Source organism: Copidosoma floridanum, unplaced genomic scaffold (assembly GCF_036245765.1).
Source record: "Copidosoma floridanum isolate Cflo_tuat_1 unplaced genomic scaffold, Cflo_Japanese_pri ptg000030l, whole genome shotgun sequence".
NCBI lineage: Eukaryota > Metazoa > Arthropoda > Insecta > Hymenoptera > Encyrtidae > Copidosoma > Copidosoma floridanum.
Window position 1 is genome coordinate 1,741,079 of NW_028321907.1, and position 27,434 is coordinate 1,768,512.

Below are 27,434 nucleotides of genomic sequence, written 5' to 3' on the forward strand. Positions count from 1 at the left end.
TCTATTTGAGACCTGTAAAATATATATTATATATTATTCACAACGGACTTGGCTGTTTTATTGGGAACAATTTTTGTTTTTATCGATGCACATACCACTATGATCTACTGAGTATAATGCTTATTGCATCTTATAGAGGACTGTTTAAGATAGAGCTTCAAGCCTGTACGTACTCATTTAAATTTGCCAACAAGTCACAAATCGAACTAACAAAATTTGGTGTTTTTCTCTGGGGCCAGATTTTGTTCGATCCTAAAAAGAACCTATTAATTGAATGGAGCGAGAAAAAACCAATGTGGAATTACGGAAACACTTGTAACTTCACTTCCAGAGCGATGATGAATCAAATTTTGTTTGTCACGGAGAATTTTTAAATTTTGTTCAACCAAGTATGTCGGCCTTTTAAAGATCGAAAGAAGTAAGTACTTTGTGAAGCCGAGAGATGACGCGAAGCGATTCGAAAACACGGAGAGAGAAAGAGAGAGTGAACGACAGTAGCAGCAGAAGTAAAAAGCACCAAGTATTCACGCGCGACTCCGAAACTCCGAAATGATTGTTTCCACATAACTATAACTTAACGCTTACTCCGAATTCAAACATTGCAGAAATTCGACGAATCGAACTTGTATCTCGTCGTCACAGGCCTATCGTGCAAAACTGTAATTTCAACATTTTAGCGTTTCGAATTTGTTTACGTACAAAAATGACCCAATATCCGAGAGCGTCATCCTCGAGGAAGTCGAGCCTCGGATGCGGGACCGGTTCGTACCTCGTGGCCTATTGCCAACGCCATTTTGAGCTTCATTGCAGTACACGTTCGCTCGGAGCTCCGGTACGGGCACGCGGATGATCAAGCAGCCTCAGTAGCATCAGAGCCGAGAGCCGAGCTGTTTTCGTGGCCTCTACTTACCTACTCCTCGCCACGGCGCGGCGAGAAAACTTTTTTCGTTCGCACGGGCAATTTAAACTCAAGACTGACAGGTGATTCATTAATTATTATTGTTTTTTTATTTTTTTTTTATTTTTCGCCTTCTCCGTTGTTAAACTTTATTTTGATACAGTGATCTTTATTTCGGCGCTGAAGGGTACTCTTCGAAGTACAGTGTGCTTGCGTTCGCGGGTTATTCTTTTTTTTTTTTTTTCTTTCGTTTATAGATTAATTTATCGCAGGACATCGATATTCGTCGATGTGAGGATTGAACTGTAAATATCATATTACATTTGAACAAAGGTGAAAACTCGGTACGTTTATTTCTAAGATTCGAGTTTGAACAGAACTTAACCTTCCATATTAGATGTAAAAAGAAAATACGTTCTATATGGTTGAAAAAGCTCTAATGGAATAGCAACAGTATTGCTGAGTAAATTTATTTTTATGCAATGGACAACACATTTCTTCATTTCAGCCAATGAACAACAGTTGCATTTTTTTTTTTTTTTCTATACTAAAGGCTCGTGTTACAATGCTACGTGAAATCTTTGGTTTCTCATACGTATGTACATGTATACGTGAAAACTAATCTTACTAATAAATGTCAGATAAGTGCAAAAAAAAAAATAAAAAAAACTTACTGATACATAGGAATATCATGCACGTTTGCGTCTATGAAGCATTTTGTAGTTTCCAAGATTTCTAACGTCGAGTTTCAATGTGCGTGACTCACACATGATTCTGCAATATTTTTTTTTTCTAGTAATAAGTAAACGGAAAATTATGAATTAACTACAAAGAAACACGAATGAACTAGTACGAATACGCTAAATTAATATGCTTGGAAATTTTATTTTTGCTAATTCTTCATAATCTCTGATAACAATATATTGAATCAAAACTTCTTTATTTTTTTTTTTTTACCTTACTTCCAAAAACTTTTACAGATAAAATGATAATATTTATTTTATTGCCCGTTAGAGAAGTTTTTCATTGACCGAATTTCGGCGTATATTAAAATAAATACAATTTTAAGACTCGTACATTTCCTGATGTGATAATTGAGCCATTATATTTGACTCATCGCAAAAAAATACCTGATTAGTATTTATCTCAAGGTGGGGGAAACGGGTGACGACCAAGTAATTTCTCGGCTAACGAGCGTGAAAATTTATTAGTTTCCTTAACATTTTCCGACCATTTAAGGTCATTTTTTTATGATTATCAGGGACTACGGCGACAAATATAAATATTATGACGAATGTACGAAGTTTTTGGCTAATAAACGAAAAAGAAAAACAATTCCGAGAAAAAAATGAAAAATCATTATTCAGTTCGGCAAAATAGAATGGAACAATAAATTAGCTAAACTTTAAAAATTAATTTAAAATAGTTTTCTGTAGTCTTATAAATATTTATCTTGTAATTTTCAGCTATATTTTATAAGAAGAAAAAAAAAAAAAAAAAGGCTTGTGAGTTAAAAATTTTTTTGCATCTGTGATTGTTTTTAAAGTCAATTCCATCAGAGACGCATATGCGTATCAATAGTACCCGTTGTTTATTTCGAATACATAGATAGACATTTGTAATATAAAACAAATTTTTACAGACTCACGGTAACACAATAAACCCTTGTGTAAAAACAACGGGCTTCTGATTTGATACTTCACGTTTGCGTCACAGGATCATGAACACTGAATCTTCCCCAACATCTTCTCTGGCAAATGTAAGTTACGTTAAACTGTCAAGATATCAATAAACAAAAAACAATATTTCAATCGACGAACAAAAATTGAAGAGCAAAAACTTTTTCAGTGCTCCAGGTGAAAGGAAAAAAGAAAAAAAAAAATCCCAAAGCCAAAATCGAGCGAAAATTGGTGAGCTCCTTAAAAAACAATCTCATTTAGAGCAGAGCCTATACTTAGATTCTGTATCCCATCTCACTGTGTATACATAACTTGTTATATTGCAAATTATGGCAGCAAAGGTCCAGCATTACGACCCGCCGAGCTCAGCGAGCTCGGAAAACGACGACTGCGAGCCGAGTCTAGATGATAGAGAGATATTCCTCGAGGAGTTCTCGGAGGATAACCGGCGCGACGGTATGGGCACCCCGACGCCAGCACCGCCGTCCCCGAGACCGCCGTCGGCCGGCTCTCAAAAGTCACCGCGCTCGCGCCGTCAGAGAAGCACCAGTTGCTCCCAGTCGAACAAAAAGACGGCCAGACAGTCGATACTTCAGAGTAAGACCAGAACGATTTACACGGCGGGCAGACCACCCTGGTACAATTCGGCCGGACAACAGGTCGAGCCCTTCGTAATCGGTATATGCGGAGGCAGTGCCTCCGGAAAGACGACAGTCGCCACCAAAATCATAGAGTCTCTCGACGTGCCCTGGGTCACTTTGCTCAGCATGGATTCGTTCTACAAGGTCTTGAACGAAAAACAACACGAGCAAGCGGCCCGCAACGAGTACAACTTTGACCATCCGGACGCTTTCGACTTTGAGCTGCTTAAGGCGACGCTCCAGAGGCTTAAAGAGGGACGGAAGGTTGAGGTGCCGATATATAATTTCGTGACGCACAGTCGGGAGATGAGGACGAAAACGATGTACGGCGCCAACGTGATCATATTCGAGGGCATATTGACGTTTTACAACGCCGACGTGCTTAAGATGTGCGACATGAAGGTTTTCGTCGACACGGACGCGGACGTCAGACTGGCCCGACGCCTCAAAAGGGACATATGCCAAAGGGGCAGGGACCTCGAGGGCGTGCTCAAGCAGTACAGCACGATGGTCAAGCCTTCGTTCTACTACTACATCGCCCCTATGATGGTTCACGCGGATATAATAGTGCCGCGGGGTGGCGAGAACGAGGTGGCGATCGAGCTGATAGTCCAGCACGTGCACACTCAGCTGCTGCTGAGAGGCTTCAAATTGAGGGAAAAGCTCGCGCACTCGTACATCGGCCAGCCGTTACCTGATTCCTTGTACTTGCTTCCCGATACGCCGCAGATCAAGGGCCTGCACTCATTCATCAGGAACAAGAACACCCACAGGGACGAGTTTATATTTTACTCGAAGCGCCTTATTAGACTGGTCATAGAGTATGCCTTGTCGCTTTTGCCGTTCAAGGAAATCACCGTGGAGACTCCTCAAGGGGTTCAGTACGTCGGCAAGCGGAGCGCCTCGGATAGAATTTGCGGGGTCTCGATCTTGCGTGCCGGCGAAACGATGGAGCAGGCCGTGAGAGACGTCTGCAAGGATATACGGATCGGTAAAATCCTCATACAGACGAATCTTCAGACCGGAGAGCCAGAGCTGTATTATTTGCGTTTGCCAAAGGACATTAAGGATTATAGAGTCATACTGATGGACGCGACGGTGGCTACCGGTGCTGCGGCTATGATGGCCATAAGGGTGCTGCTGGACCACGACGTGGCCGAGGACAACATAATGCTGGTCTCGCTACTGATGGCCGAGTCGGGCGTGCACTCGATAGCCTATGCCTTTCCGAATGTAAAAATAGTGACTTCTGCACTAGATCCAGAAATAAATGAAAAGTTCTACGTGCTGCCTGGCATCGGTAACTTTGGCGATCGGTACTTTGGAACTGAGCCATCGTCCGTTGACGATTAAGTACCTACATGTATATTATATACGTAGCGTAGAATTTTTTTAACGCGCCGATTTTTTTTAAGGTTTGTTGGATGTTGATGATGATGATGATGATGATGATGATTATTGATAGTGTGGTGCAAATATATACATGTATTATTATCTTGAATATGAACCTCGCCAAGAACTGTGATTGTTTTAATCTGGATCGATTGTTCGAGATTGTTGTAAATAAATTTAAAAACTATGTCACGAAACTTTAATGCGTCATTTCTTTGCTCTTCGTATTCGTTTGTATGCATAATAATTCAATGTTGATAATATGTTTTCCACTATTTCCTAATTGTAAACAACTAACTCACTTTTTGGAAATTTTCGAATGTATATTCTCCATAAACTTTTGTCCCTTATGGATATAATGAAACCATCGCCAACAAGACGATGTTTATTTTAATTGTCACAAAGGCTGACTAAGGAAGTCAACCTACCACCACAAACGTAAATAATAATGTAGGGTACGAGCTTTACCTAAAAAATTTAACTCTCCCGCCCCGTCAGTTTCCAGATATCTCTTTCCTACATGCGTATTCGATTCCTCCTCCGAGCCATCAGAATCACGAGTGTTGTTGTTGTTGATGTTATTACGCTCTCTATAAATTCTTCATTATCATCCGTTCCGCAATCGCATTAGTACTTACAGTTTTATACAGTCACTCTTCAAAGTAAGATCAGAATCTAATATACTTAAGTTTGAAGGACATTGCAGCGTGGATGGTGATGGGGTATAACGTCGAGAGGAGTAGTCCGATCGAGAGATGCAGCTGAGAGGAGGTTAGGGTGATCCAATCCCATATCAGAGAGAGATCTGTAATCTGCAAGACTGCATGCATCAACGGGACGCGCACGCGTGTGTGTTTTGCAAAAGAGCAGCAGTGGCAGCAGAAGATGGGCAATAATGTGGCCCGCAGCAAAAAGACCGGCGGTAGCGGTCACGCCAAGCCCACGATTGCTTCAGCTCAGGATGACAAGGGCTCCGCTACCGGAGAAGGACAGCAGCAGCCGCCCAATGTTGCCGCGGCCACTGCCTCGATATCCCGCACCTCCTCTGGCGTCGATCTCCAGAGCAGCACGCATACCCAGTTTTTGCCGATCGACAGACTCGCTAAGGTATGCACCTATTATCTACTTGTCTTTGAATCTGTTTTTTTTACATTTTTACCGTAGAGTGGATTTAAGAAAAAAAAAATTATAGTAAAATGTAACAATAATGAAATATAACAATAATAATAATAATAATAATAATAATAATAATAATAATAATAATGTGGTTTACGTTCCGTCAGATTTATTGTTACACCTTGTTACGCTGTTATCAGTAAAGACGTGACATTTATCGTAATTTGTTTTCTTTTATCAAAATTTACACGTCTGGATGACGTTTGCTTCTTATATTTATTTTTTTTTTTTTTTATCTTGTTGAGTTCGTTGAAATTTTTTACTGCAATTTTTATTCCCACGTTTATTTTTTTTACGCTTTTATTTTTATAATTAACGTTTCTGTACAGATTCTTTCGGAAATCTCGCAAAAAGAAGAAGCAGTCAATGGCATTACTAAGACAGTGTTTCAAAAGTACTTATTTCCGCACTATCCCGAGCTTGCTAACAGATTATTTGCTCATTTGCATGCTTCTTCGAAAGCCACAACGGCTCATTTGGGTCAATCAGCGTTTAAACAACAGGCTGAAAAATTCTTAGCCATTATGAATGACCAAACAGTTCTTGAAAACTACGTGAAAATGTTTTCGGACAACAACGAGAGTGAAGTTACTCCAAATGGCCTAAGAGAATTACTTATGTTATCCTACAGATTAGCCATGGCCGGAAAAGGTGGTTGTTACTGTGCACAGTTACTTAATACGATATCTGCTGTTGTTACCGCTTGCGTTAGTATCATTAAACATCAAAAAAGAGGCATTGAACAAATCAAATGATATATTTGAAAATTCTTTCTGATATTTTAGTTTCATGGCAAAGATACACTGTCAGTAAGTTTTATCAGTAATTGGCTGTCGGTAAATTGTCCACGTATTGTACATGGCATGCACAGATATGCCATACATGTTTTAACAACTGCTTATCGCAGTGGTAAAGTATTAATGTCCAATGAGCAATCTGGACTTCACATGGTGCCATCAACCCCTGTTTTGGATCAGCCAAACCATGGTGATCTTTCAGAAGCACTTTTGCCAATCAGTCATGTTTGGCTTTTGTCTTCTACTCTACCAAACTGTTACATTAAGGTAACTATTCAACCCTATTTTCTTACTTTCAATTAACTCCATGATTACTAATTACAATGAAATGGCTGGGGTTGTAACATGAAGAACGTTAAAAAAAAAAGACAATTAGATGGCATAAGAAATGAGCCACGAGTCATTTAAATGCTTATTAATGATGTAACTATGTCAGACGTACAAAGCTGTTAAATCAATTAGTCATCTATTAGAGACATTTGCAACTAGATGATTAACTAAGCACAGACGAAGACTTGCTTAGATATTTATAGGTTTGTTGTGAATAATCTCATACAGTTACTCACTAACAGCATTATATAAAAAATCTTGTCAAACATTGATAAATTCATACTTTTTTATGAATTGTAATAAAAGTACATGAAAAAGTTACTTTCAAGTTCATGAATTAATGTCAAACAAAACTATTTCTCCTTAAACATCGTGATAAATGTAAAAAAGTGTCTATTTCTATTTACAGACAGAGGAGGAGAATACGAAAAACCAGGACGGCATGCATGCGCTGATAACGAAAATGTCCGGCACAGTGTGTCCTCGTCACTGGACGTTACTTTACAACAGTAATCAGCACGGCGCTGGTTTTAATCGTTTTTTGCATCATGTACTTGGCTACAAGGGTCCGACGGTACTGTTTATACGCGGCTTTAGCGACAGCGACGAACGTAGCACCTACCCCACTTACTGTATATGCTCGGCTGTGGAATGGCGGGAATCCCACCTTTACTGGGGGAATGAGGACTCTATGGTCATTGAGATGCTACCCAACTACCGGATCATTCAGAAAGGCAGTAAACTTTTGTACTTAAATACCAGTATACGAGGCTATCCTCAGGGACTGAGAGCTGGTACTGATCCACGCAATCCCTGCATTATAATTGACCAGGCGTTCAACGAAGTCACGTTTGCCGGTGTGCCTTATCGGATATCCAGTATTGAGGTCTGGGGCTGTGGTGACACCAAATCCAGGTATGATTCAATATTTTTTGTAGAATGTTGTTATGGTTTGTTAGACGAGTGTTCATGATGCAATGTTTATTTACAGAGAAAAACAGTTGGAGATAAAAAAGTGGCAAGTGAAGGAGGCGGAAAAACAAAGAGTCGTGAAATTAAGTACTTCAGAGTGGCTGGATCATCCAGATCGATATCTGTTGGAGTTGGCAGGAAGACCATCGTACAATAATTCGAGTAGTTGAAATAAATTTATAAAATTTGTTGCAATCCTGTTTGATTCGCTTGTTACTTGTACATTAAACTTGACAAATTAATGAATACATTAGGAAAAATAACTGTTTCATGCGCTTTTAGCGTTTGAATGAAAAAGAAATTGTGCTATAACTGGTTATTTTTAATAAAAAGTTTATGTTTACCGCTACAAATAAAAAAAAATCATATTCTTTTTTATATGTATATATATATATATATATATAAATGCGATCGCGCTACATATTTTATGTAAAATGCATTTAATAAAGTATTATTGAATGCTTTATCACTTTTTATTACTCAACGTTTGTTTTGATACTTGTTCCAAATAATAGTTTTCTGTCCTCTGCCTCTATTCGAACGAGACTATACGAGGCATGGAGATCTGATGCTATGCCCATTATTTGCGAAAAGAGTAATTTTAGATGATGATTTATTTGCTGTAGGACTATTTAGAACACAGCTTAATGTGTAATTAATCTGGCTGATGTACTTGAGAGCTCAAAAATTGACCAATTTAAGACACATATTCGTTCAGCCGTTGAGAGCAGGACATTTTTTATGTAATACCAACCACCAAAAAAAATGACAATAAAGTTGGTAAAAGGCTGTGAAATGTCGAACTGGATCGATTTCATTCTATCCATGTAATATCCTCAACTGCCGGAGCTGTGGTTTTAGACAGGAATTCAGCAGAGATTAGCGGTAATCATTCAAATAATCATTCAACTGTTGTGATGAATTCAGTACTTAAGTATGAAAGAAAACAGGTTTTATTTGATTTTATAGAAAAGTAATTTTTGCCGGTTACCGATAAGGCTCTTTTGAGACGTCATAAAACAACGTTAGAATAAAAAATTTTGAGAGAACGGAAAAAATATTTTGGAAGTTTTTACGCTGGCTTTTTGTTTAGATCTTCTTTCGTCATTTTAAAAGATCATTTCAAATAAAATTTTTTTTGATTGTGCACCTGATATCAGTTAGTACATCTCTCGAAAGGTCGTTAAAAAGCGTTGAATTGAATCTCATTGTTAAACTTACCTTGTCAGCAAAAAATAAATAAATACACGTTTTTTCTTAAAAAATCTTTTCTTGAGCTATATTCACATATCATTATAAATATAAGATGATGCACCGATAACTAACGCTAACATTCTGTTTATTAAAATAAGATTTAATAAAGAAACTTTCAACAGTCGTTCACCGAAAGAATTGATAAACACATTAAAGTATATTTATTAAATGAAACTTTAGTATTAGGAATAAAAGTTTTCGTAAATAAAAAAAATCAAAGTAATCCAGTGGAGCATCCACAGAAATCGATTACATTATTAATTAATTCACGTATGAATCAAGATATTTATTTGTGCAAAATATACAGGTAGATATTTAATTATATTGATTAGACGTTTGTAATAGTACAGTAACTATTTAGGTTACTAGTGGATGTTTCTAAGTGCGTATTTTTCTCATTATTTTCTTATTTACTATAAAAACTACAACTTTTTCAAATGTTTTTAGTTATAAATTTCATTTATAGACTGCCAACAGTTCTAAAATTTTTATATATTGAAATCACGAGACGTTAAATAAGTTTTGCTATAAAAATAATTTATCACACAGGCACAGATATTTTTTTCTCAAAAATAAAAAAAATTGACATCCACTAAATTTGGATTTGTCTTTAAAGTTTTTTAGATACGAAATATAAATTGTACACCATTATGGAATTATATTTATTGATGTTTATGCTATGCTTACTTAAATACATAGAATTGAATAACTAGACGGCTTAGATGATTTTGCTGCCTTATATTTTCAGTCCTGTGCAATCAAGTTTTTCCTTAATTCTTAGTGCCACGTTTATGTACGATTATTTTATTACAACACATTTGTCTTATATTACAACAAAGTTTTTAGCCTAAATCTTTAGATAAAAATTAAGGCCTTTCACTTTCCGATCTTTTTACACTTTCTTAACGTAACACAGAAAATAAGTATATGCATTATTTTTTTATACATATAAAACGTAAGTAAAGTACAGATTTAGTACGATGCTTTGCAAAAAAGTAAAAGAATCTTTGTATAAAATTTTTTTTAATAAACAATGTACATTAACAAGTCAGCATAACGAAGTGCTACTAGTATACTGCATAATATAAACAAAGTGATGCTGATTTATTTATATACTTAAAACGACTATATAGCAATACAAACAGGGAAACAAATTATTTTTACACTTGCCCACTAAACAAAATCACGTCTTACTTTCACTGTGTAAAAGCATTTCACTTAATAAAGGAAAAAAGATAATGCAATAAGTAGAATAAAGGAAGATCAAGCACATCTCATCGGGTGATAAGAGACGCCAAGTGCAGATAATTTTCATTTAATATATTTTCTTTCGATTAACTTGAGGTACATTTTCTTCGTACCTTAGTTTAATTATTAAGTGAAATTTAATCACAACACGAAATATAAATCTTACTCTTTCTCTCTCACTTTTTTTATTTTCTCGGGAAAAAAAAAAAAAAAAAAGTATTATATATTACACGTTATCAGTGACCTTCGCGTAGTTAGATACTTTCAACTTTGCTGCATATTATTTACAAGTATAAAATTAATCGTCTTATAATTACAATAGACTTCGCATACACTAACACGTAACGAGTACATAAGAGCCCCAGGACCCCGTACACTTTTGTACACAAAAACTTTGCACGCTCACTCGCGGACGGGATTCTGTTTCATTGAATCACGTAGACCCCATATTTTTGTCCACAGAAATCGTTCTGTAATCCACCCAATATCTTTCATTTCTGTACATGCACGGTATATACAAAAACTTACAGCCTCTGTAGGGGAAAAGATCGATCAAGTGAGACACAAGTAGGGATATTCCATTCAGTCGGCTGGCCTCGCCTGTTCCGCTGGCTGTTCGGACTGCAGCCGATCAATGCTGTAGCGGTTGTACTGACGATACGGCGTGCGCGCTTGATCGTTATCCGTAATGACCCGCGTCCGGTGAGGCACGAGATTCTCGTAGCGGCCCATCAACCAGTCCTGACAGAGCCTATGTTGCGAGTCCACTATGTTCTTGCTTGCCCACTTGAAATGCCATTCCTGAAATTTGGAGCACTTGTCCTTTGTCACTTTCCGATGGCTCTGAAATTCATTAAAAAAAAACAAAAAAAAAAACACATAAATATTTATCATTATACATTTTCATCATTTAATGTGTAAGCAACTGACCTGCTTTGCTTGAGTAAAACAGCCTTTTTTGTACAAGTATGCGTTCTTTTCCACGATAAAAGTAATTTGATAATTATTAAAAACACATTGAGTCTCATCGGACAAAACCAAGTCGGATTCATCCGTTGATTTGACTCCATATGACTTTTTACCATCCGTACTGAAAAATGTTTAACATCATCTATAGCAAATCAATTAACACGTTGAATTAGCATTAAAAAAAAAAAAAAAAAAAAAAAAAAAAAATTTCAATAAGATATCGTGATATGCTTACTCAGTCATTTTTTCAGAATCCGCAGCTCCAGCTGATTCCTTTGAGCTTTTAAGCGCGGCAAGTTTTTTATAATGCCTGGAATTGCGGTAAAGATAAAGCCGTTTGCGACCCGCTAGAGCTTTTTCCATCGAGCCCCATCCATTTCCATCGATCTAAAACAGTTATCAATTTTTTTTGTCACTTGATTCATTTTACAACCAACAAGGCAACATGTCTTGTTCGAATAACAATATTAAAAAACAAAAAAATAAATAAAATAAAAATAATAATAAATCATGTACAAAAGTATTTAAAACACGCACTAAAGTAAAAAATAATAATAACGTCACACGGCTGTTCTGATAGCTCACGCTCGTCAAATGTGAGGAAATGACATGGTGACAATTTTCAACATAAAATTAAAATTATACGTAAACGATGTAAGGCGCAATCAAGTTAGTTACCAATAAGGGCAGGAGGAAGCGGATCATGAGGATATCGCAGGGTCATTCTTTGGAAGGCTGTGGAAAAGACGTGACTGGAAAGGCGAAGGCAGTTTCTCGGTCTTCATAAACAAAAAGTCGCGGTCGAAGTCTCTTGTTCGTGTTGACTTCTTCGAATTTCGTTCTGCTCTACAGATACATCATAATAAAATAATAAGGTAACTGCTAGGAAAAACAGGATAAAATCGTATCGACATTCGTATTAAATAATTAATAATTGATAATTAACATGATAAATAATTGTAAATATTCGCAATTTTGAATAAAAACCCACGCTTGCAAGCTAAGTACAATCAATTATTTTTTCTTTTTAATAACTATACACATGAATACTGGCAAAATGAAAACATTTTAAAAAACTGTTGAGCTTAAATAGTTGCAATATACAAGCAAATGTATTATTTAACTGATAGAATAAACTTTTTTTCTTACATTAAAATAAATGAAACTTAAGGCAAAAATTGTAATTGAGTTCTTGATTATCAAATTATCAATGCATAATTTTTTTTGCAAACTGAAGTTCTTGGGAATTCGAAAAAAGGTGCTGAAATAAATTTAGACCTTTGAACTAATTTTGTAATTTTATTAGTTTTTTTTTCTAACAAATTAAAAACTTATTAGTATCCTCTTTTAAGAATAATGCACGATTTAATATGTACAAATATATGAAAAAAGTTATTCAACATTTTTAAAACTAAGTTATAAAAATATTTATCACAGAACATAAAAAATAAATTAATTTGGTTACGTTTAAGCTGCTAACAGTTATTTAAAACGTTTACACATTTATGCAGGTAGCAAAAATAACATTAATAACGCTAAAAGGGAGTTGAAATGATTAAGGGAGCTTGAATTTTTTTTTTTTTTTTTAATTTCGCGCTTTTTTAAAAAAAGTGCAAATGACTAATATATACGTATGAAATAGCAACAAGTTTTTCTAAAAAGCACACAGAGCAGCAGCAGCAGTGAACAAAAATAAAATACAATGACAAGTCAAATAAAAAATTATACGAAAACGAAACTGGAGAGTGGGAAAAGAAATAGATATCAAAATTTTAAAAAAATTAACAATAAAAACAAAAGCAATACACATCAATTACTAGTGACAAGTTTAAACAAAATTAATTTTTCAAAAATAATTAAGTGGTATACAAAAAAGATATTAGACAGTAAATGTTTAAAAGCATCGTTCATGTATTTCAATACTATACAATATTGTTGCCATTTATATCATTATATGCATGTTCATTTCATATACAATTTAAAGATACAAAATATATTTATATTTATCATATATATTCATCTATAATGTAGTTCAAGACTGAAATTCACCGATAGATTTCTTTAAAAGAAAGAATTTTTTCTGAAAAAGTGAAATTGTTCGATAGTCAGGGTAAAGGGGATGGCGTTAGTGCAGATGCAAAATAGTTCAACATTTACAAATTGAACATAGTTTTTTCATTGTTTCTCTCATCTCATAATTATAATGATTATGTTCATCTTTTACACGGACCAAATTAATCTTCCCTTCCGCTTTACGAGTTTTAATGCTTATCAATTACCCATACGTATATATCACAAACGCCGCGAGGAAAACCGTAATTAAATTTTCTTTTCAATTTCTCAGATTCTGAGGGACCTTCTGTTAGCTACGTTTTTCTTTGTCTAACATAGCAGGTTCCTGAAAATCATTGTCGAGAAAGCGCACTTTTTCATGTATCAGTCCCTAATGAAAGTAACTATTTACAGACGATTTGTTATTTTTTCCGTTTAAATTGCAAAACTTTAAAAGAAATACGAATTTTATATTATCAATTGTTTAAAAACCAATTTTTCGTCTATGTTTTCAAATTCATGGTTGTACGAATTTTCCTGTTGGTTTTTATGATATTTCGTAATGCAACATTAAAAAATGGAAAAAACAGATCTTATTTTATCCATGGCGAAAAGAAACACTTAATCAACACGTTTCAACTTTGGCGGTCAAAGAATCATTGTCAAGATTATTTATCTTCTCCGTTGGAAATCAAAGGGGAGATTTTGTCAATGTATAAAGAGTAAGACTTGAGATATTTCGAAAAATCAGTGTAGTCTTTGGAAATTTCAACCATTTTCGAATTTTTAATAACGCATGGAGGACCAACAATTATATGAATTTTATGTAAAATTTTGTCGATTTTTTTTAACTGGACGTTAATATGAATATTTAATATTTTGCACTTTTTTTTTTTTTTGTCGAATACGCATTATCATGAAGTATATACAAATTTGAGAGTAAAAAAAATGACACGATGAACAGTCAAGTATGAAAATGAAGCACTCAATTCAAGAATTTCGAAATTTTATCGTAAAAAAAGTGCAAATGCTTCCTTAATAAAATGAAAAACGATTGAGTGGTTTACAGGCTGCGTTCGTCACACAGGATTTTTATAAAATGAAAAATGTTCATATTGCGAGTAGTTTCCGTGTCATAGCTCATTTTTCTCTCACACTTTGTTTTCCACAATTTTACAGTACATAACACGACTTTTTGTTAAAATTCTTATTTTTTTCTTTCATCAATCTTTTATCGTATAGTATTTTGTGGTCTAGATTTCTATAATAACGTATAAAAATTCTTTTCAACTATTTACAACTTCTAGTCTATGGAATATTTACAAACATATCGGAGCGAAATATTTATATATTTATATATATTTATATGTATTTGTGTTTTACACATATACATTGGATGCATTACTTTATTGCGATTCCCTCAACATTTCGTTGACTTAATTTTTAATTTCGTTGACTTAATATATGTATTAATCGATTAACGCGAGGTCGAATGTAAAATTACAAGGCCCAGTCCAGAGTATCACGGCAACGTTTGAAATTTTAGTACTTTTTTTTCGAAAAATACTTATCCACTCGTATTTTTTTTTTTTTTTTTTTTTTTTCAATATCAAGGCATTCGACGAGTTTTAAGTCTATTCATCGCGAATATTGTCGAATGCTTAGGGAATCGCATAAGAGAATCAAAATTGCCTAAACCCTCTTCGTCGTCTTGTAACGCGTTTTTTAATTCATCAGACAAATTTCACGCTGTCATACCGTATCCAACCCGTAGTTTTTGAGAATTGTACCTAGAATAGCGACATTAACGCATATATGTAGAAATTAAATCTCTCTACTATTACGATTTTTAATTTAATTTTGTTCGGAAATCAGTGTAGAAAGTACAGCTCGTCCATGTACATACATATGCAAGTTAGTGGATAAAACTAAAAACTTATATCTCGTAATAGTTAAATTAGTAATAAAAAATTTATTAACAATTAATAAATATTTTTGTACGTTTTCAGCATTGCTTAAAAAACAAAAAAAAAAAATATACAAATTTTTTAGTTAATTGTGGATTGTTATGCGACAATTTATGGTGAAAAAGTATGGTTAGAAATTAGTGTTGAAATGCAAGCACTGACAGTCGACGTTGTCTCACAAGAAAAACTACATTGGTATAATACCTTGGAACAGGATTTATATCTATATATATGTAGATGTTTGAGAATACTGCAAATATATAAAATAGCATCAAGCTATACAATAATAAATATATTTATACTTTAAAAACAAAAATTTACACCAAGTGTAATCAATCTCTATAAGGCATTATTTTAATGGAAAACTCAAATATATAAATTTGCGAACCTACAAAAAAAATTTTAACTAAACTTCACTGACTCGTAAATAAGATCGTAGAACCAATAAATTAAAGTTAATCCAGTTTTCGATAGTTCATTTATAAACTGGACCAACTGTAATGATTATTGCTAACCCATGGACAAAAATTTACAATCACTAGCCCATTGTCACGTTCTTCTGAAGATACGCGAAATATTTGAAGGCTCTTAAAAAAAAGAGAACTTGGAACGAATGTCTATTTCGATTATATCCTCAGAAGACAATTGTTTTTATATTTATACATATTTATACGATGTATGAAGTATGTTTATCAACTTTTGACGTAGTCTCGGGCGTAAACTGCCTGTCGATGAAGCAAACAGCCGTCGACGAGAAAATCACAAAAGTGCGTGTCTTATTATATATATTTTTTTTGTTTGTGTACCGCATTATTTTATGCATTAAAGTACATAAGTTTACCACGCGAGAACGCAATCTACAACGTTGGCAATTGAAAGGGATGTGGTTCCTATACCTTCTTGTTAATGTCAGTGTTCTTGCGCTTTCTGCCCCTGCCCCCCCTTGCCACCTGGTCACTACTCACAGGATGATTGGCTGGTGGCTCATTGTCGGATGAGGTCGGGATGTCTTTGGGGCTTTGCTGATCTGGCACAGATGACGAGTATCTCTCGACATAGGACGACCACTTTTCTGTCGTCGTCACTGAATCCCTGTCGCGATCCCTACAATTACCCTCAGCGGTCTCCTCGCTTTCAGAGTTCAACAGCTCTATCGTCATCTTACAATCTTTCTTGTACTGAAACAAAAAAATAAAATAATTTTGATAAACAACAGGTTCCTAAATATCGTTGGGAGCTTGGGTCATTAATATTGAATACTTACTATATATATCTTGAAACAATTTTCCTCGGCCATTAGTTTTTCGGCTTTTCTTAGATACGCTGCCTCGTAAGCAGCCCTCAAGTACGCCGTTGAACACAAGCCACCAGCCCCGCAACTTTCTTTTGGTTGCTTCTGTTCTCGCTGAAACATCTCCATGCATTGCAGACACACGCTGTCTGACACTAAATGTTGAAGCTGAAAATATTCATTACTCGTTAACATCTTAGACATCGATTTATCAGAAAAAGGTTAAATTTTATCATTGTAATGATTAATTACCTGTCTCACAGCGCAGGTTACAACTTTGTCCAGTGTAAAAGAAATGTATGCATGAATTCCAAACATTTCTCGTAGGGTATCCTCATAAACATTACTCTCCATATTGCCATCCAATACGTTTTTGACCATGTCTAGGAAAGCTGAATAGTATTCTTCTACTTCTATGTCACCTATCAAGCAAAAAATATAGACGCACAAACGTTTAACGCTGAGCTCAGAACGAATTATCTTATAAATTTAATTTAAATTAAATAACTTACATTTAGGTTTCAACCTTAAAGCTGCAGCTGTGCTTTCTATCCGTTGCTGTTTATACTGAGATTCTTCTTCCGCGAGCACTGTCGCTCTTTCATACATCTTGGTCAGTCTCTCACAGAGAATCTGATGCAGCCTTAAAAAGAGATACCAATAATAGCTTCCCATCAACAACGAATAAGCCTCTTCGGGGTCAGTCGACAAGGCGTGTGGTGGTGGTTTAACATCTGGATCAGACTTTATCGTCACGGAAGACGATGTAGGCGATCCTGTAACTTTACTTCTGTTGCCTTGTAAACCGCCTATCAACGTTGTCGTTGTGGATTGAGCGTTACTGCACAGCGCTGGATTTACGTTTTCACCTTTTTTTTTAAATTACAAAAATAACATCGTGTCACTACTCAAAGATTTACATTTATTTTATTTATGTATACTGTATTAATGAATTTATACTTACTATCTTCATCTTGTTCATCATCACTGAGCTCTTGTCGTGGATGGAAGAACAAATCGGGAATAAAGTGTTTCAGCAAGGTTTTTATCCTTTGCTTATCTTCCTTGTGAATGGCTGTTTGGCGTTTAACGTGATGTATCAGAAGATTGGCAGCATCATCCAAGACAGATTTATCTTTGTATGGTAGAATCAAATGTGGACCACTATTTTGATTATCGCCATTTTCATCAGACTGTTCGCGTCTCTGTTTAAAAGATATTAAATTTTTGATTAAGTCGAAAAGAATACACAATTGGTCGTAGTATAATTGAAGGTACACGAACCTCATCGTAAAGCACCTTGATTTCGTTAAGTATACTCCTTGACCGCAGGGCTTTAACGTCACTCTGTTTGAAATTAATACCCTGATGGTCCAGTGACTTGAGATAATACTTTTCGTTTTGTTCTCTCCAGACCTTGTTAAAACCCTTTTGTGCTTCCCGCCACTCTTCTTCCTTGCACTTTAGCCTCCGCAGAACGATGGACACCGCAACAGCGGGGTTTTTCTTCAGACCTTCGATTATATCAGCCGCTTTGTCGCCATATATCCTCCTTAATGCTCGTTGATGTATAGTAGGAGAATTTCCACCCAAACAGTCATCAAGCTTAAACTTTTGTAACTCTTCTGAAGACATCCTGTTCAATTTTTTATGTACACCTTCGAGCACCCTAATCGTCGCGGCGTTCGTTTCTATTACACCATCCAGTTCAAAACGTTCATCTTCACAGCGATAAATAATTTCTTCGAATTGTGTTTTTCTGAAATAACCACAAATAAAATAAAGCAATGGACATCTCATAAAACGTGGAAGCACAAATTGTTAACTTTTTATTAGTACGTAAAAAAACTCACCTAGACGTTACAAAGGTACTATCTTCAGACCAAGTTGGGAACGAGACCCAGGTGTCATTGAGAACTTCTCTACAGAGCGGAGTTCTTCCTGAGCACTTTGGTTGAGTGTAAGTCTTCGGTAACGCGCAGTACGAGGCGCCGAGACGTTTGCAAGTTGTGTAGTCAATCTCCATCGCGAGATCACCTTGCGGCCTCTCTTGATGACTCCTAGCTACATTATTGGGTAATGCTTCGATACTGATACTACTTGCTACAGGCCCAGCATTGTTTTGATTAGTATCTGTCGTTGACGGCGATATCGACGACTCCTGCATGTGACCAAGAAATTCTTTAAACCACCTAAATAGTTCTGGGAAACGACCAAGAAACGGTGTCGTGAGTTGCACCAGCTCAGTCTTGGAGATAATTTCTTGATTGAAGAGAACCAAACAACGCAAGAAGTTGTCATATACTTCGGATGACTTCAATGCTTTGCGTACCTAATAAGTGACAAAAAAAATTTTTGTCATTATTTTTAGTTCAAGTATCAGAGAGACAAGCTTTTACTACAGCGGCACAGGATTTCAGTTGTAATCGCGACCTCTGAGCGAATGGACGAATTAAATTCAAGTACCCAATACCCAATAATCATGTATAACAATTAATATGGATGTACATGTTGATTGATCACGGCGCTGCGCTACAGAATCTAAAGAAGATAAAACGTTCTTTGAGAACCGAGGGAACAAGATAATGCATACCTTGTCGAAGAAAGCATAGTCATTAAGCGTTCCATGTTTGCCCACGTCTGCAACGGATAGATCTTTCACTGTGGTCACTTTGTGCTTCTTTGGCGGTGGTGGTCCGTGCGGTCCATGTAGCGGATGAGAGTTGCTTGTGGACATAGACGTGGTAAAGGACGGACTTCTCTTCAGTGGACCCGCGTTATGCGCGAACTTTTGAGCAGCGGCAGCAGCGAGCTCACTTCGGATTCCGGTAGGACCACGTTCGCGTTCTCGTTCGCGCTCACGATGATCCCGGACATCGCGCTCCAGGCCACCCAGACCTTGTACATCACGAAGCGAATCACGTGGTACGACACTTGCATTGTTAAACGTTGTCTTTATACCTAACGGTTTTTTCACGATTGTCGCGTGATCGTTTACCGGACCCACTTTGTTGGTCTGAAACACAGCAGACTGGAGCCCATCGAAGTTAGAAATAATCTGAGGGACAGTCAATTTAAACAGCTGAGTATGATGTGTAATGGACTATGCAGGTTAGGCAGGCTACTGAGATTATTTTCAAACGGCATAGAAGCGTATCACGATAAACAAAAGCAATTAAGACTACAAGATACTGGGGCAAAGTTAAATAGCACTTTCAAAATATTAACGACAATTTAATTATTTTTACTTGTCTTTGTGATTTTTCAGAGAAACGATAATATTTTAAATGCCAGAGAAATCATTATACGATTACTTACCAGGGCATTCTGCTGATTAGTGGCATCAGGTAGAAATTGTCCAAATTCCTGGAGGAGATCAACTTGGTTTTCAAATAACTTTGCTACTTGACTGTAAACTTCGGCTTCAGTGAGGTGTTTCCCACTACTAAGGATACTGCCGCCACTTCCACTGCCACCCATGTGACCAGATTCTTTTAGAGTCCGCTGTTCTTTCTGGTAAGTATGTAATATTTCCAGGAAACGTTTGTACTTATCTGGTTGATCTTGGAATCGGTTCTAAAAATGACAAGCAAGGTATTTTACATACGTGATCGCACGCACACGCTCACACACAAAATTTTTTCACCAGCTCACAGGAAGTCACTAACTTACTTTAATTTTATTGACATAGTTGATTGCGTGATTGAATTCAACAGGTTGATTTTGTTGCGTCTGGCCCGTAGTAGGAATCCCATCTTGTGCCTGACTCAAAGCTTGACTTACTGCCTGAGCTTGTGCTTGAGTAATGTGGGAATTATTGTAAGGAATAGGTGGCGACGCCGGTCCGTGAACAGTCAAATGATTATTTACGATATTATTTGTTATTGGGTGATGTATACTTCCCGAGCTAAAAGTAAGATAAATATTTAATTTCTGATCTATTGACGGGAAAGTCAAAGTAACAAACTGATCATTGTATTATTTACCCTTGCATAATTTGTAAAGTAGGTTGCGGCTTGGCAGATTGCGTAGGTGCATTAGGTACAGGTGGAGAGCCAACATTGACTGTACAGTGATGCTGAGAAAGAGTTGTTGTATGCGTCGCAGTTGGGCTAGGTACACTAACGCTAACTTGAAGGGCGTAGCCCTGTTCATTTGCTTGTACTTCAATTTTGTATCCCGGAGGTAAAAACGTGTTAAATCCAACAATAAGTTCCGGATGGCCTTTAAATAAATGACTGACCCTAGATATTACTCCTGGTGTATCTATACTCTGGGACTTGAATTCCTTCATAATATCGAGGAAATCATTGTAAACTTGGGGCTGGTCGTTGAATTTGTACTTGACTTGATCAAGGTATGACAAAGCATCTTCAACCTTTAACCTCTGGAATTGTTGTGAATTTGTAGCGCTACTTGTTACCCCACTTGCGCTTTGACTTCCACTCACCATTCCTACAACTGTACCACTTGCACCACCACCAACAACACCACTGACAGGTCCAACTCCAGGTCCACTGTTACTCAAGTTGCCGACAGGAGGTGTCGGTGCTTGTACCGTCGTCTGTTAAAGTAATACATTGGAGAAAAGACGAAAAAAACAATAATGACTAACAAGATACTTGGAAAAATATTTACCCTGTGTCTTATGGTAGAAGTTTGGACATGGGTTTGTGCCTGGGAACTGGGCACAGAGGTTTGGAGCACAGCACTGTGGTTTCCTCCTGATCCACCAATACCAGTACTGTGATTCCCGGCACCACCAATACTCGCACTGTGCAGCGTCACGTTGGAAGCTATACTGCTTGTTGCACATGATGAACTAGATATGCTTCCAATGGGACCGCTTGACTACAAAACAATGACATGTATGGATTTAACAGTTTCATGATTTACCTATCATTGATAGAAAAAAAAAAACGCTTACTTTAACTGGAGACGGAGCCACGCTTGGAACCACGATTGTACCAGGGTACTGTTGCTGAGTTTGGGTGAACTGAATGCTACTCGGCATGTCTTGGGAGGCAGGAACAGGAGGAGGAACTGTCCTGACGGGCTGCTGACCACCAGTTACGACCCCTATGTTGGGGCTGGTGCTCGAACGATACTCGATGGACAACGACGACGAGCTGCCGCCACCTGCAACACCGCTGATGCTACCGGCACTGCTTCCTCCGCAAGCTGATGGGCCGGCCCCGCCACCACCGCCCCCGGCACTTCCACCCACAACAGCACCTCCAGCGCTGTTGGAGTTCCTCAACGGTGCTGCTGCAGTTACTGGCGGAGATATGTCTTCCACCCCGCGAACCCGTTTCATCTCAAATCACATTGGAAATGCTGCAAACACGTGATTATATCGCTCGTTGTAAACACTTTTGACAGTTTATCTCGTTAATGGACAAACGCACTTCATTCCGACCACACTTGTAACCGTGCTTTCATTCAAAAATTTAAAATACGCGTGGTTTTTCCTTCCCTCGCTCTATGGGGTATCGCAGATATAACCTTATATTCTACTGATGCAACTCGGAAAAAATCCAACAGCGCGCCCCGAAATGACCTAGCCTCGATGGCTAACTTGTGTATATTTTGGCAACACGCGTCCGAGTAAAAACTTTCACAATTTTTCGGTTGTTCTTGGGCGTGTTTTTTGTCAAAAAAGACATCGTTGGACGCGCTGCACCAAACACCGCACGAACAAACGTTTGACCGCGCGCAATGTGACGACAGCGACGAGACTCGCGCAGCAGACGCACTCTGTAGTGACTTCTCCGCGGAATTTTATGAAAACAATGTACTTAAAATATTTCCCGCACTGTGATCGAACAAGAAACAACAAAAACAACGGAAAACCCGAGAAATTGGAAAGTGTATACGGATTATATTAAGTACTTAATACAGAGCGGGAGGAGGGAGGGGGAGATTTTTACAGTTCATGTATAGGGTACCTGAAAGACAGCAGCGTCACTGTAAATTCAACCAAGCGGGGCTAAGCTACAGACGAAAGTGTGTATGTGTGTGAGTACGTAAATATATATATATATATATATATATATATATATATATATATATATATATATATATATATATGGGTGTGTGTGTACATATATATATACATACATTTGTGTGTTGGCACTGTTGGCTCAGCAAAGAAGCAGCGCACCCACGCCTTATGCGCGCGCAGTATAATGTCCATACAAGTATAGGATCGCAGTCTGCTGCATTTAAACGTAAGATACGTCATTTATTGCTACGATCTTTGTATGTATTGCACGATAGCCGTAAAAAAAGAACACAGTCAGGTTAGAAAATGAAAAAAAAGCGCGAGTCTTCCTCTTTCACGGTTAAAAGAGGATCGCGTAAAAAGCTGGATACTCCGGTGATGTAGGTTGTACTCCGCGCGGTGCGCCCTCTTTCCCAAAAATAAAAGCAAGCAAAGCTCACAATCGAAGCAGACGAGAAAGTGCTGGCGATCGCAAAAGCAGAGAGAGAGAAAGGAAGTCTGATCGGTAAGGGTATATTATACACGTCTATACTTAATACTTACTATAAATTCGTGAAAGGAGAGATTAAAAAAAAAAAAAAAAAAAAAGAACAGAAAGCTGCTATTTCTCTGGTGCTACTCGATGCAGAGGAAAAGGAAGGGAAAAAAAGAGTGCCTGGACATCACCGTCTCGTTCTGCTGCTGTTATCGAGCCTGCGTGTTTTTATGCGCTCGGAAACTAAGTCATGCACTTGGTTATTCGTACGACTTACAATTTACTCGTCCTTTGTTAATTCTGTCATTACTTATTTTATTATTTATTTTTTTTTTTTCATGACTCCAGTTTGTACGTACTGTATGTGTGCTCCGAATTGTTAAAGCATCATATTTTACTCATAACGATTCTTATACGAAAACGTTGTTAATGAGCAGAAAACTCGTGAGATAAAGGTCTACAAAGTGGAGGCGCAAAAAGAGAGAGAAAAAGAGATATGATAAGGGAGAAGGCGCACACAGCTGTGCGCGCGGTCTGAGCGTCATATGTGTATTGGAAAAACCAGTCTGGAGAGGAGAAAGAGGTGTATAAGTGAGGAACGTCGGAAGCGTCCGCTGGTCATGCAGAGAGGGGTTTCTCTGCGGCTGCTCTTTCTTTCTCTCTTCCTCTTAATACAATGCGGGAATGCATTTTTCTCTTTTCGCGAACGAGGGACAGAGAAAAGGATATATATATGTATTACACTCAAGTTAGTCGAGTTAAGTACAGGGTCTGCTCCGTAGAAGAGTATCGTGCGTGATATAGTCGCGATGTTAGTGTAAATGTGTGTTATAGCAGCAACAAAACTCGCGCCTGGCTGCAGTGTGTGTGTGTATATATGTATGCATACTGCTCGCGCCCGCGCCCGGTGCTTCTCTCTCCCTCCCCTACTGATCTTTCTCTTACGTACAAGTATTGGTACGTGTTGGCTGATTCACATATATATTATATACAACCGCGGGTCCGGCGCGTTATCTTTGTCCCTCTCTATACTGTATTTTATATATATAAAACTACTTAGCTTTGCTCCGAAACAATACATACATACAACACTCGGTGTTCTACCGCTTTGCTTTGCGCGCAGCAGCACAGTTCGCGCTCTGTCTGTCGCGTTACGCAATATTCCACGTAAATACATAACACACGGAGGATTTTGCGCACATTTTATACGTCAAGAGTGGAAGGCGAGCATCCAACTATTCACTCGTGGGTGGATGTGTCCCGGGTGTGTATGTACATACATGTGAAGACTGATTTACGTACACACGGTAGGTATTAAGTGCATATCTTGCGTACATGTTCTATATACATATATATTTGGTTCTCCCGCAAGCAGACGATGAGAAAAAGAGGTTACGGTCCTTTCTCTCTCCCTGATGTTAATACATATATACATGTGTATCAGTAGCCATTATAAATATATAGTGCAGCCATCAATTCAGTTTTTCGAAATCTTCAGGTAAGTATGATAATCAAAAGCCGATAGCAGAAAAAAAAAATTTTAAATAGGTTCATATTTGTTCATATACCGGAGTCATGATTTTGGAGCAAAACATTAAGGTGCTTTTTCATGCCTACGATTGCTCGTCGAAGCGATAACAGAGTGGTTTGAATAAATCGTCGCTTTCGTATCATAGAGTAACCGAAAACATCCTTCCCACCTCACCTTATGAATCCAATACCTTTTTGTACACATCTTTCTTCGAGCAATAGCTCAATAGACAATACTACAATTACAAGAGCAACGCAGACGACGCATAAACGAGTGGGAGTGGAAAAAAAAAATTTGAAAATACAGAGAGAGGGAGAAACACACATCACACGAGAAATAACAAGGGCCTACTTTTTATTACTTTTTACTGTCTCAGCGAGTGTACACGTACGTAAAAAGTTTTTTTTTTTTTTTTTTTTTTTCAAAAAGCTCTCTCGTTAATATGCCGCGTTGTTTAATATTTACGTGCAGACGACCGATTTGTTTTTTCCTTTGTTGTTTGATTGCGTCGTAAGTCACGAGGTGATCGCTTGTTGTTCCGAAAGACGAAAATGCGGTGTTTAAGTTCAACAATCGTGCAAATAGATCGGCAGCTCCGGTTAACCTTGTTTTTTTTAACCTTACATTTCTCCCTCTTTCTTTCATTCTCCCGCCGCCTGCTGCTATACTATACAATACACCTAGCCACAAGCATCGAGGGGCCACTTTCTTCTCTCTCTTTCTCGCGACAGCAGATCGGCAAACACATTACCCTTCGCGATCGCGTTCATACTTGCTTCGTCGTCGACGTCGTCGTCTTCCACGCACCGCAACACGACGAGATATGCATTCGTATATGCATATATATATAGAGAAAACACATGCGGCTCTCTTGCGCGCGGGCAAGCCAAGCAGTAGCGTATATAGGTATATTATGTTGTGCATCGCGCGCTACACGGCCAAACTTTTATTTCTTTTTTTTTCTCTATATATACCCACACCTCGCGATATTACCATAAATATTTAGTCTCGCATTTACAACCTTTCATCTAATTGATATCGACACTGAAAATTCGTAAAAATTTGTTTTGCTGTACGCAAGAGAAAAAAAAAAAAAAAAGCATTATTATTTTTGCTACCGCTCTCGAGTGAGCAAAAATGCGTTTCGAGCAAAACACCATGAGAGCAACACATCAGCAAAGTCGAGTGAACAAGTATATAACATACGTATATATGTGTGTGTGTAAAAGCAAGAGGGACAGAGACAACAGGATTTTTTAGTTCGTTTGTATGTGAGCCGAGCGCTGCTGTTCTGTTCACTTCACTCTTTCGTCGTCGATGCACGCGCGTCATGTGTAAGTTTGATATTTATATGTATGTATGAATATACGTGTGCGTTCTCTCTCTTCCTGTCGACAATACTCGGTGCTGTTGGTGTGCTGCTACTATGACGATGTTGACGTACGTAAGGCCGGTCCAAATAAGAAAATTCAAGCTTTGAAAAGTTATGGAAATGAAAAAAAAAAAAAAAAAAAAAAAAAGAGGAGGAGCATCAGGCAATCGTAAGTGTTGCGTATTTCAAATAACAATAAATATGCGAAAACGATCGAAATCCTAACTTGGAAAACCCCACGGGCTGTGCTAAAAGTATAATACTGCTGTGCGAATTTTTTTCGAACTGCCTTTATACGCGCGCACACACGCACACACGCACAAATACGGCGAGCGAGAGACACACGCTCTCGTGCCCAGCAGCAGCAGCAGCAGCAATAGCACCGGACTGCTGCTTACAACTGGGTTGTACTATACGATGTGTACGTACTAACTACATTCGGTCTTTGGGGCTTACCTGCTTTAATTCCTTGGCAACTTCTGCTTCTTGTTCAAGTTTTCCTCGAGCACGACAACGCTTTCCTACTCCTCCGAGTCTCTCTCACACCCCCAGCTGCTCTACCTCTCTCCTTCTCCCTCTTTATTTACTTTGCTGGGCGACCTTCTGTACTTGCACTACAGCTGCTTTTTCTCGTGGACGATAACGAATTTTGGCAGAAAGTTGAGTTATTAGCCGCAAAAGCGTGTCTCTATCTTCCTATCTGCTGTTACAGCACACATGCACGCGGGCAAACACACAATGTCACACACGAGAGAAAAAGGAGAGCTCTTCGGCTCTGGACCCCGACAAATAAAACGAAGAAAAAGAAGTCTCTTTGCTGGGGCTTCTCGCGAAACTTTTCTTTTTTTTTTTTTTTTTTTTATTATCAGCACGATGTGTGTTAGGGTCAGCTCGTGATCAATCTCCTCGTTGTTGTTCAACTACGACACTCACGATGATGTGAACGTGTAGCTGCTGCTACTCCACGACAAGACTGGGCCTCCTCGTTGAAGTTGCTTGTTCGCATCTCATCTGGGTGAAGACTGGGTAACACGACAAAGCAGAAGAAGAGAATAATGCAGATGATGACGATGCAGCAGCAGCTGAGCTCGAAATCGAGCTGGTGATGATTTTATTGACACGACACTCACAGTTGTAACAGCACAATAACCAGGACGAGGGCAACAACGACGACGACGACGACGACGAAGACGACGACGACGTAGACGACGTAGACGATAAAATGTAGTCCGACGCAAAACTCATAGTTGGACTCGCGAGCGGCCCACAAGGCAAACTATTGGATTTTGTATGGCAAACAAGGAACTGACTGGTCGTGTATAGCGGGATGCGAACGAACCGCTGGTAGTGGGGGAGCGCCCAGGGACGTAGCCAAATGCCGGCTGA

General features: G+C 37.9%; 3 protein-coding genes across 8 annotated transcripts; 2 read left to right on the forward strand and 1 right to left on the reverse strand.

Annotated features, from left to right (window-relative positions):
- Window positions 1–523: 523 nt before the first annotated feature.
- Window positions 524–4,799, forward strand: LOC106641297 (lethal (2) k01209). Of its 4 annotated transcripts, none has more exons than XM_023389929.2 (4): window positions 524–981; window positions 2,541–2,657; window positions 2,747–2,808; window positions 2,914–4,799. In XM_023389929.2, the coding sequence occupies exon 4, from the start codon at window positions 3,036–3,038 to the stop codon at window positions 4,569–4,571; it is 1,536 nt and encodes a 511-aa protein (XP_023245697.1). In that variant the 5' UTR covers window positions 524–981; window positions 2,541–2,657; window positions 2,747–2,808; window positions 2,914–3,035; the 3' UTR covers window positions 4,572–4,799. The 4 variants fall into 4 exon arrangements, with proteins under 4 accessions (XP_023245697.1, XP_014211160.1, XP_014211158.1 ...); XM_014355674.2 differs by having other exon boundaries at window positions 2,919–4,799; XM_014355672.2 differs by having other exon boundaries at window positions 2,747–4,799.
- A 383-nt stretch (window positions 4,800–5,182) lies between these two features.
- Window positions 5,183–8,226, forward strand: LOC106646292 (uncharacterized). Its single transcript, XM_089596603.1, has 5 exons — window positions 5,183–5,717; window positions 6,116–6,493; window positions 6,572–6,850; window positions 7,323–7,828; window positions 7,905–8,226. The coding sequence occupies exons 1-5, from the start codon at window positions 5,496–5,498 to the stop codon at window positions 8,053–8,055; spliced, it is 1,536 nt and encodes a 511-aa protein (XP_089452729.1). The 5' UTR covers window positions 5,183–5,495; the 3' UTR covers window positions 8,056–8,226.
- Window positions 8,227–9,777: 1,551 nt separating this feature from the next.
- Window positions 9,778–27,324, reverse strand: Sin3A (SIN3 transcription regulator family member A). Of its 3 annotated transcripts, none has more exons than XM_023389927.2 (17): window positions 26,505–27,324; window positions 21,594–22,003; window positions 21,305–21,517; window positions 20,653–21,230; window positions 20,339–20,573; window positions 19,985–20,242; window positions 19,260–19,697; window positions 18,520–18,998; window positions 17,951–18,425; window positions 17,631–17,871; window positions 17,179–17,535; window positions 16,919–17,088; window positions 16,640–16,834; window positions 16,272–16,553; window positions 11,592–11,743; window positions 11,318–11,477; window positions 9,778–11,230 (listed from the first exon to the last, which is right to left on the reverse strand). In XM_023389927.2, the coding sequence occupies exons 2-17, from the start codon at window positions 21,981–21,983 to the stop codon at window positions 10,970–10,972; spliced, it is 4,884 nt and encodes a 1,627-aa protein (XP_023245695.2). In that variant the 5' UTR covers window positions 21,984–22,003; window positions 26,505–27,324; the 3' UTR covers window positions 9,778–10,969. The 3 variants fall into 3 exon arrangements, with proteins under 3 accessions (XP_023245695.2, XP_089453201.1, XP_023245694.2); XM_089597075.1 differs by having other exon boundaries at window positions 16,341–16,553; window positions 19,260–19,724; XM_023389926.2 differs by having other exon boundaries at window positions 19,260–19,724.
- Window positions 27,325–27,434: the final 110 nt, after the last annotated feature.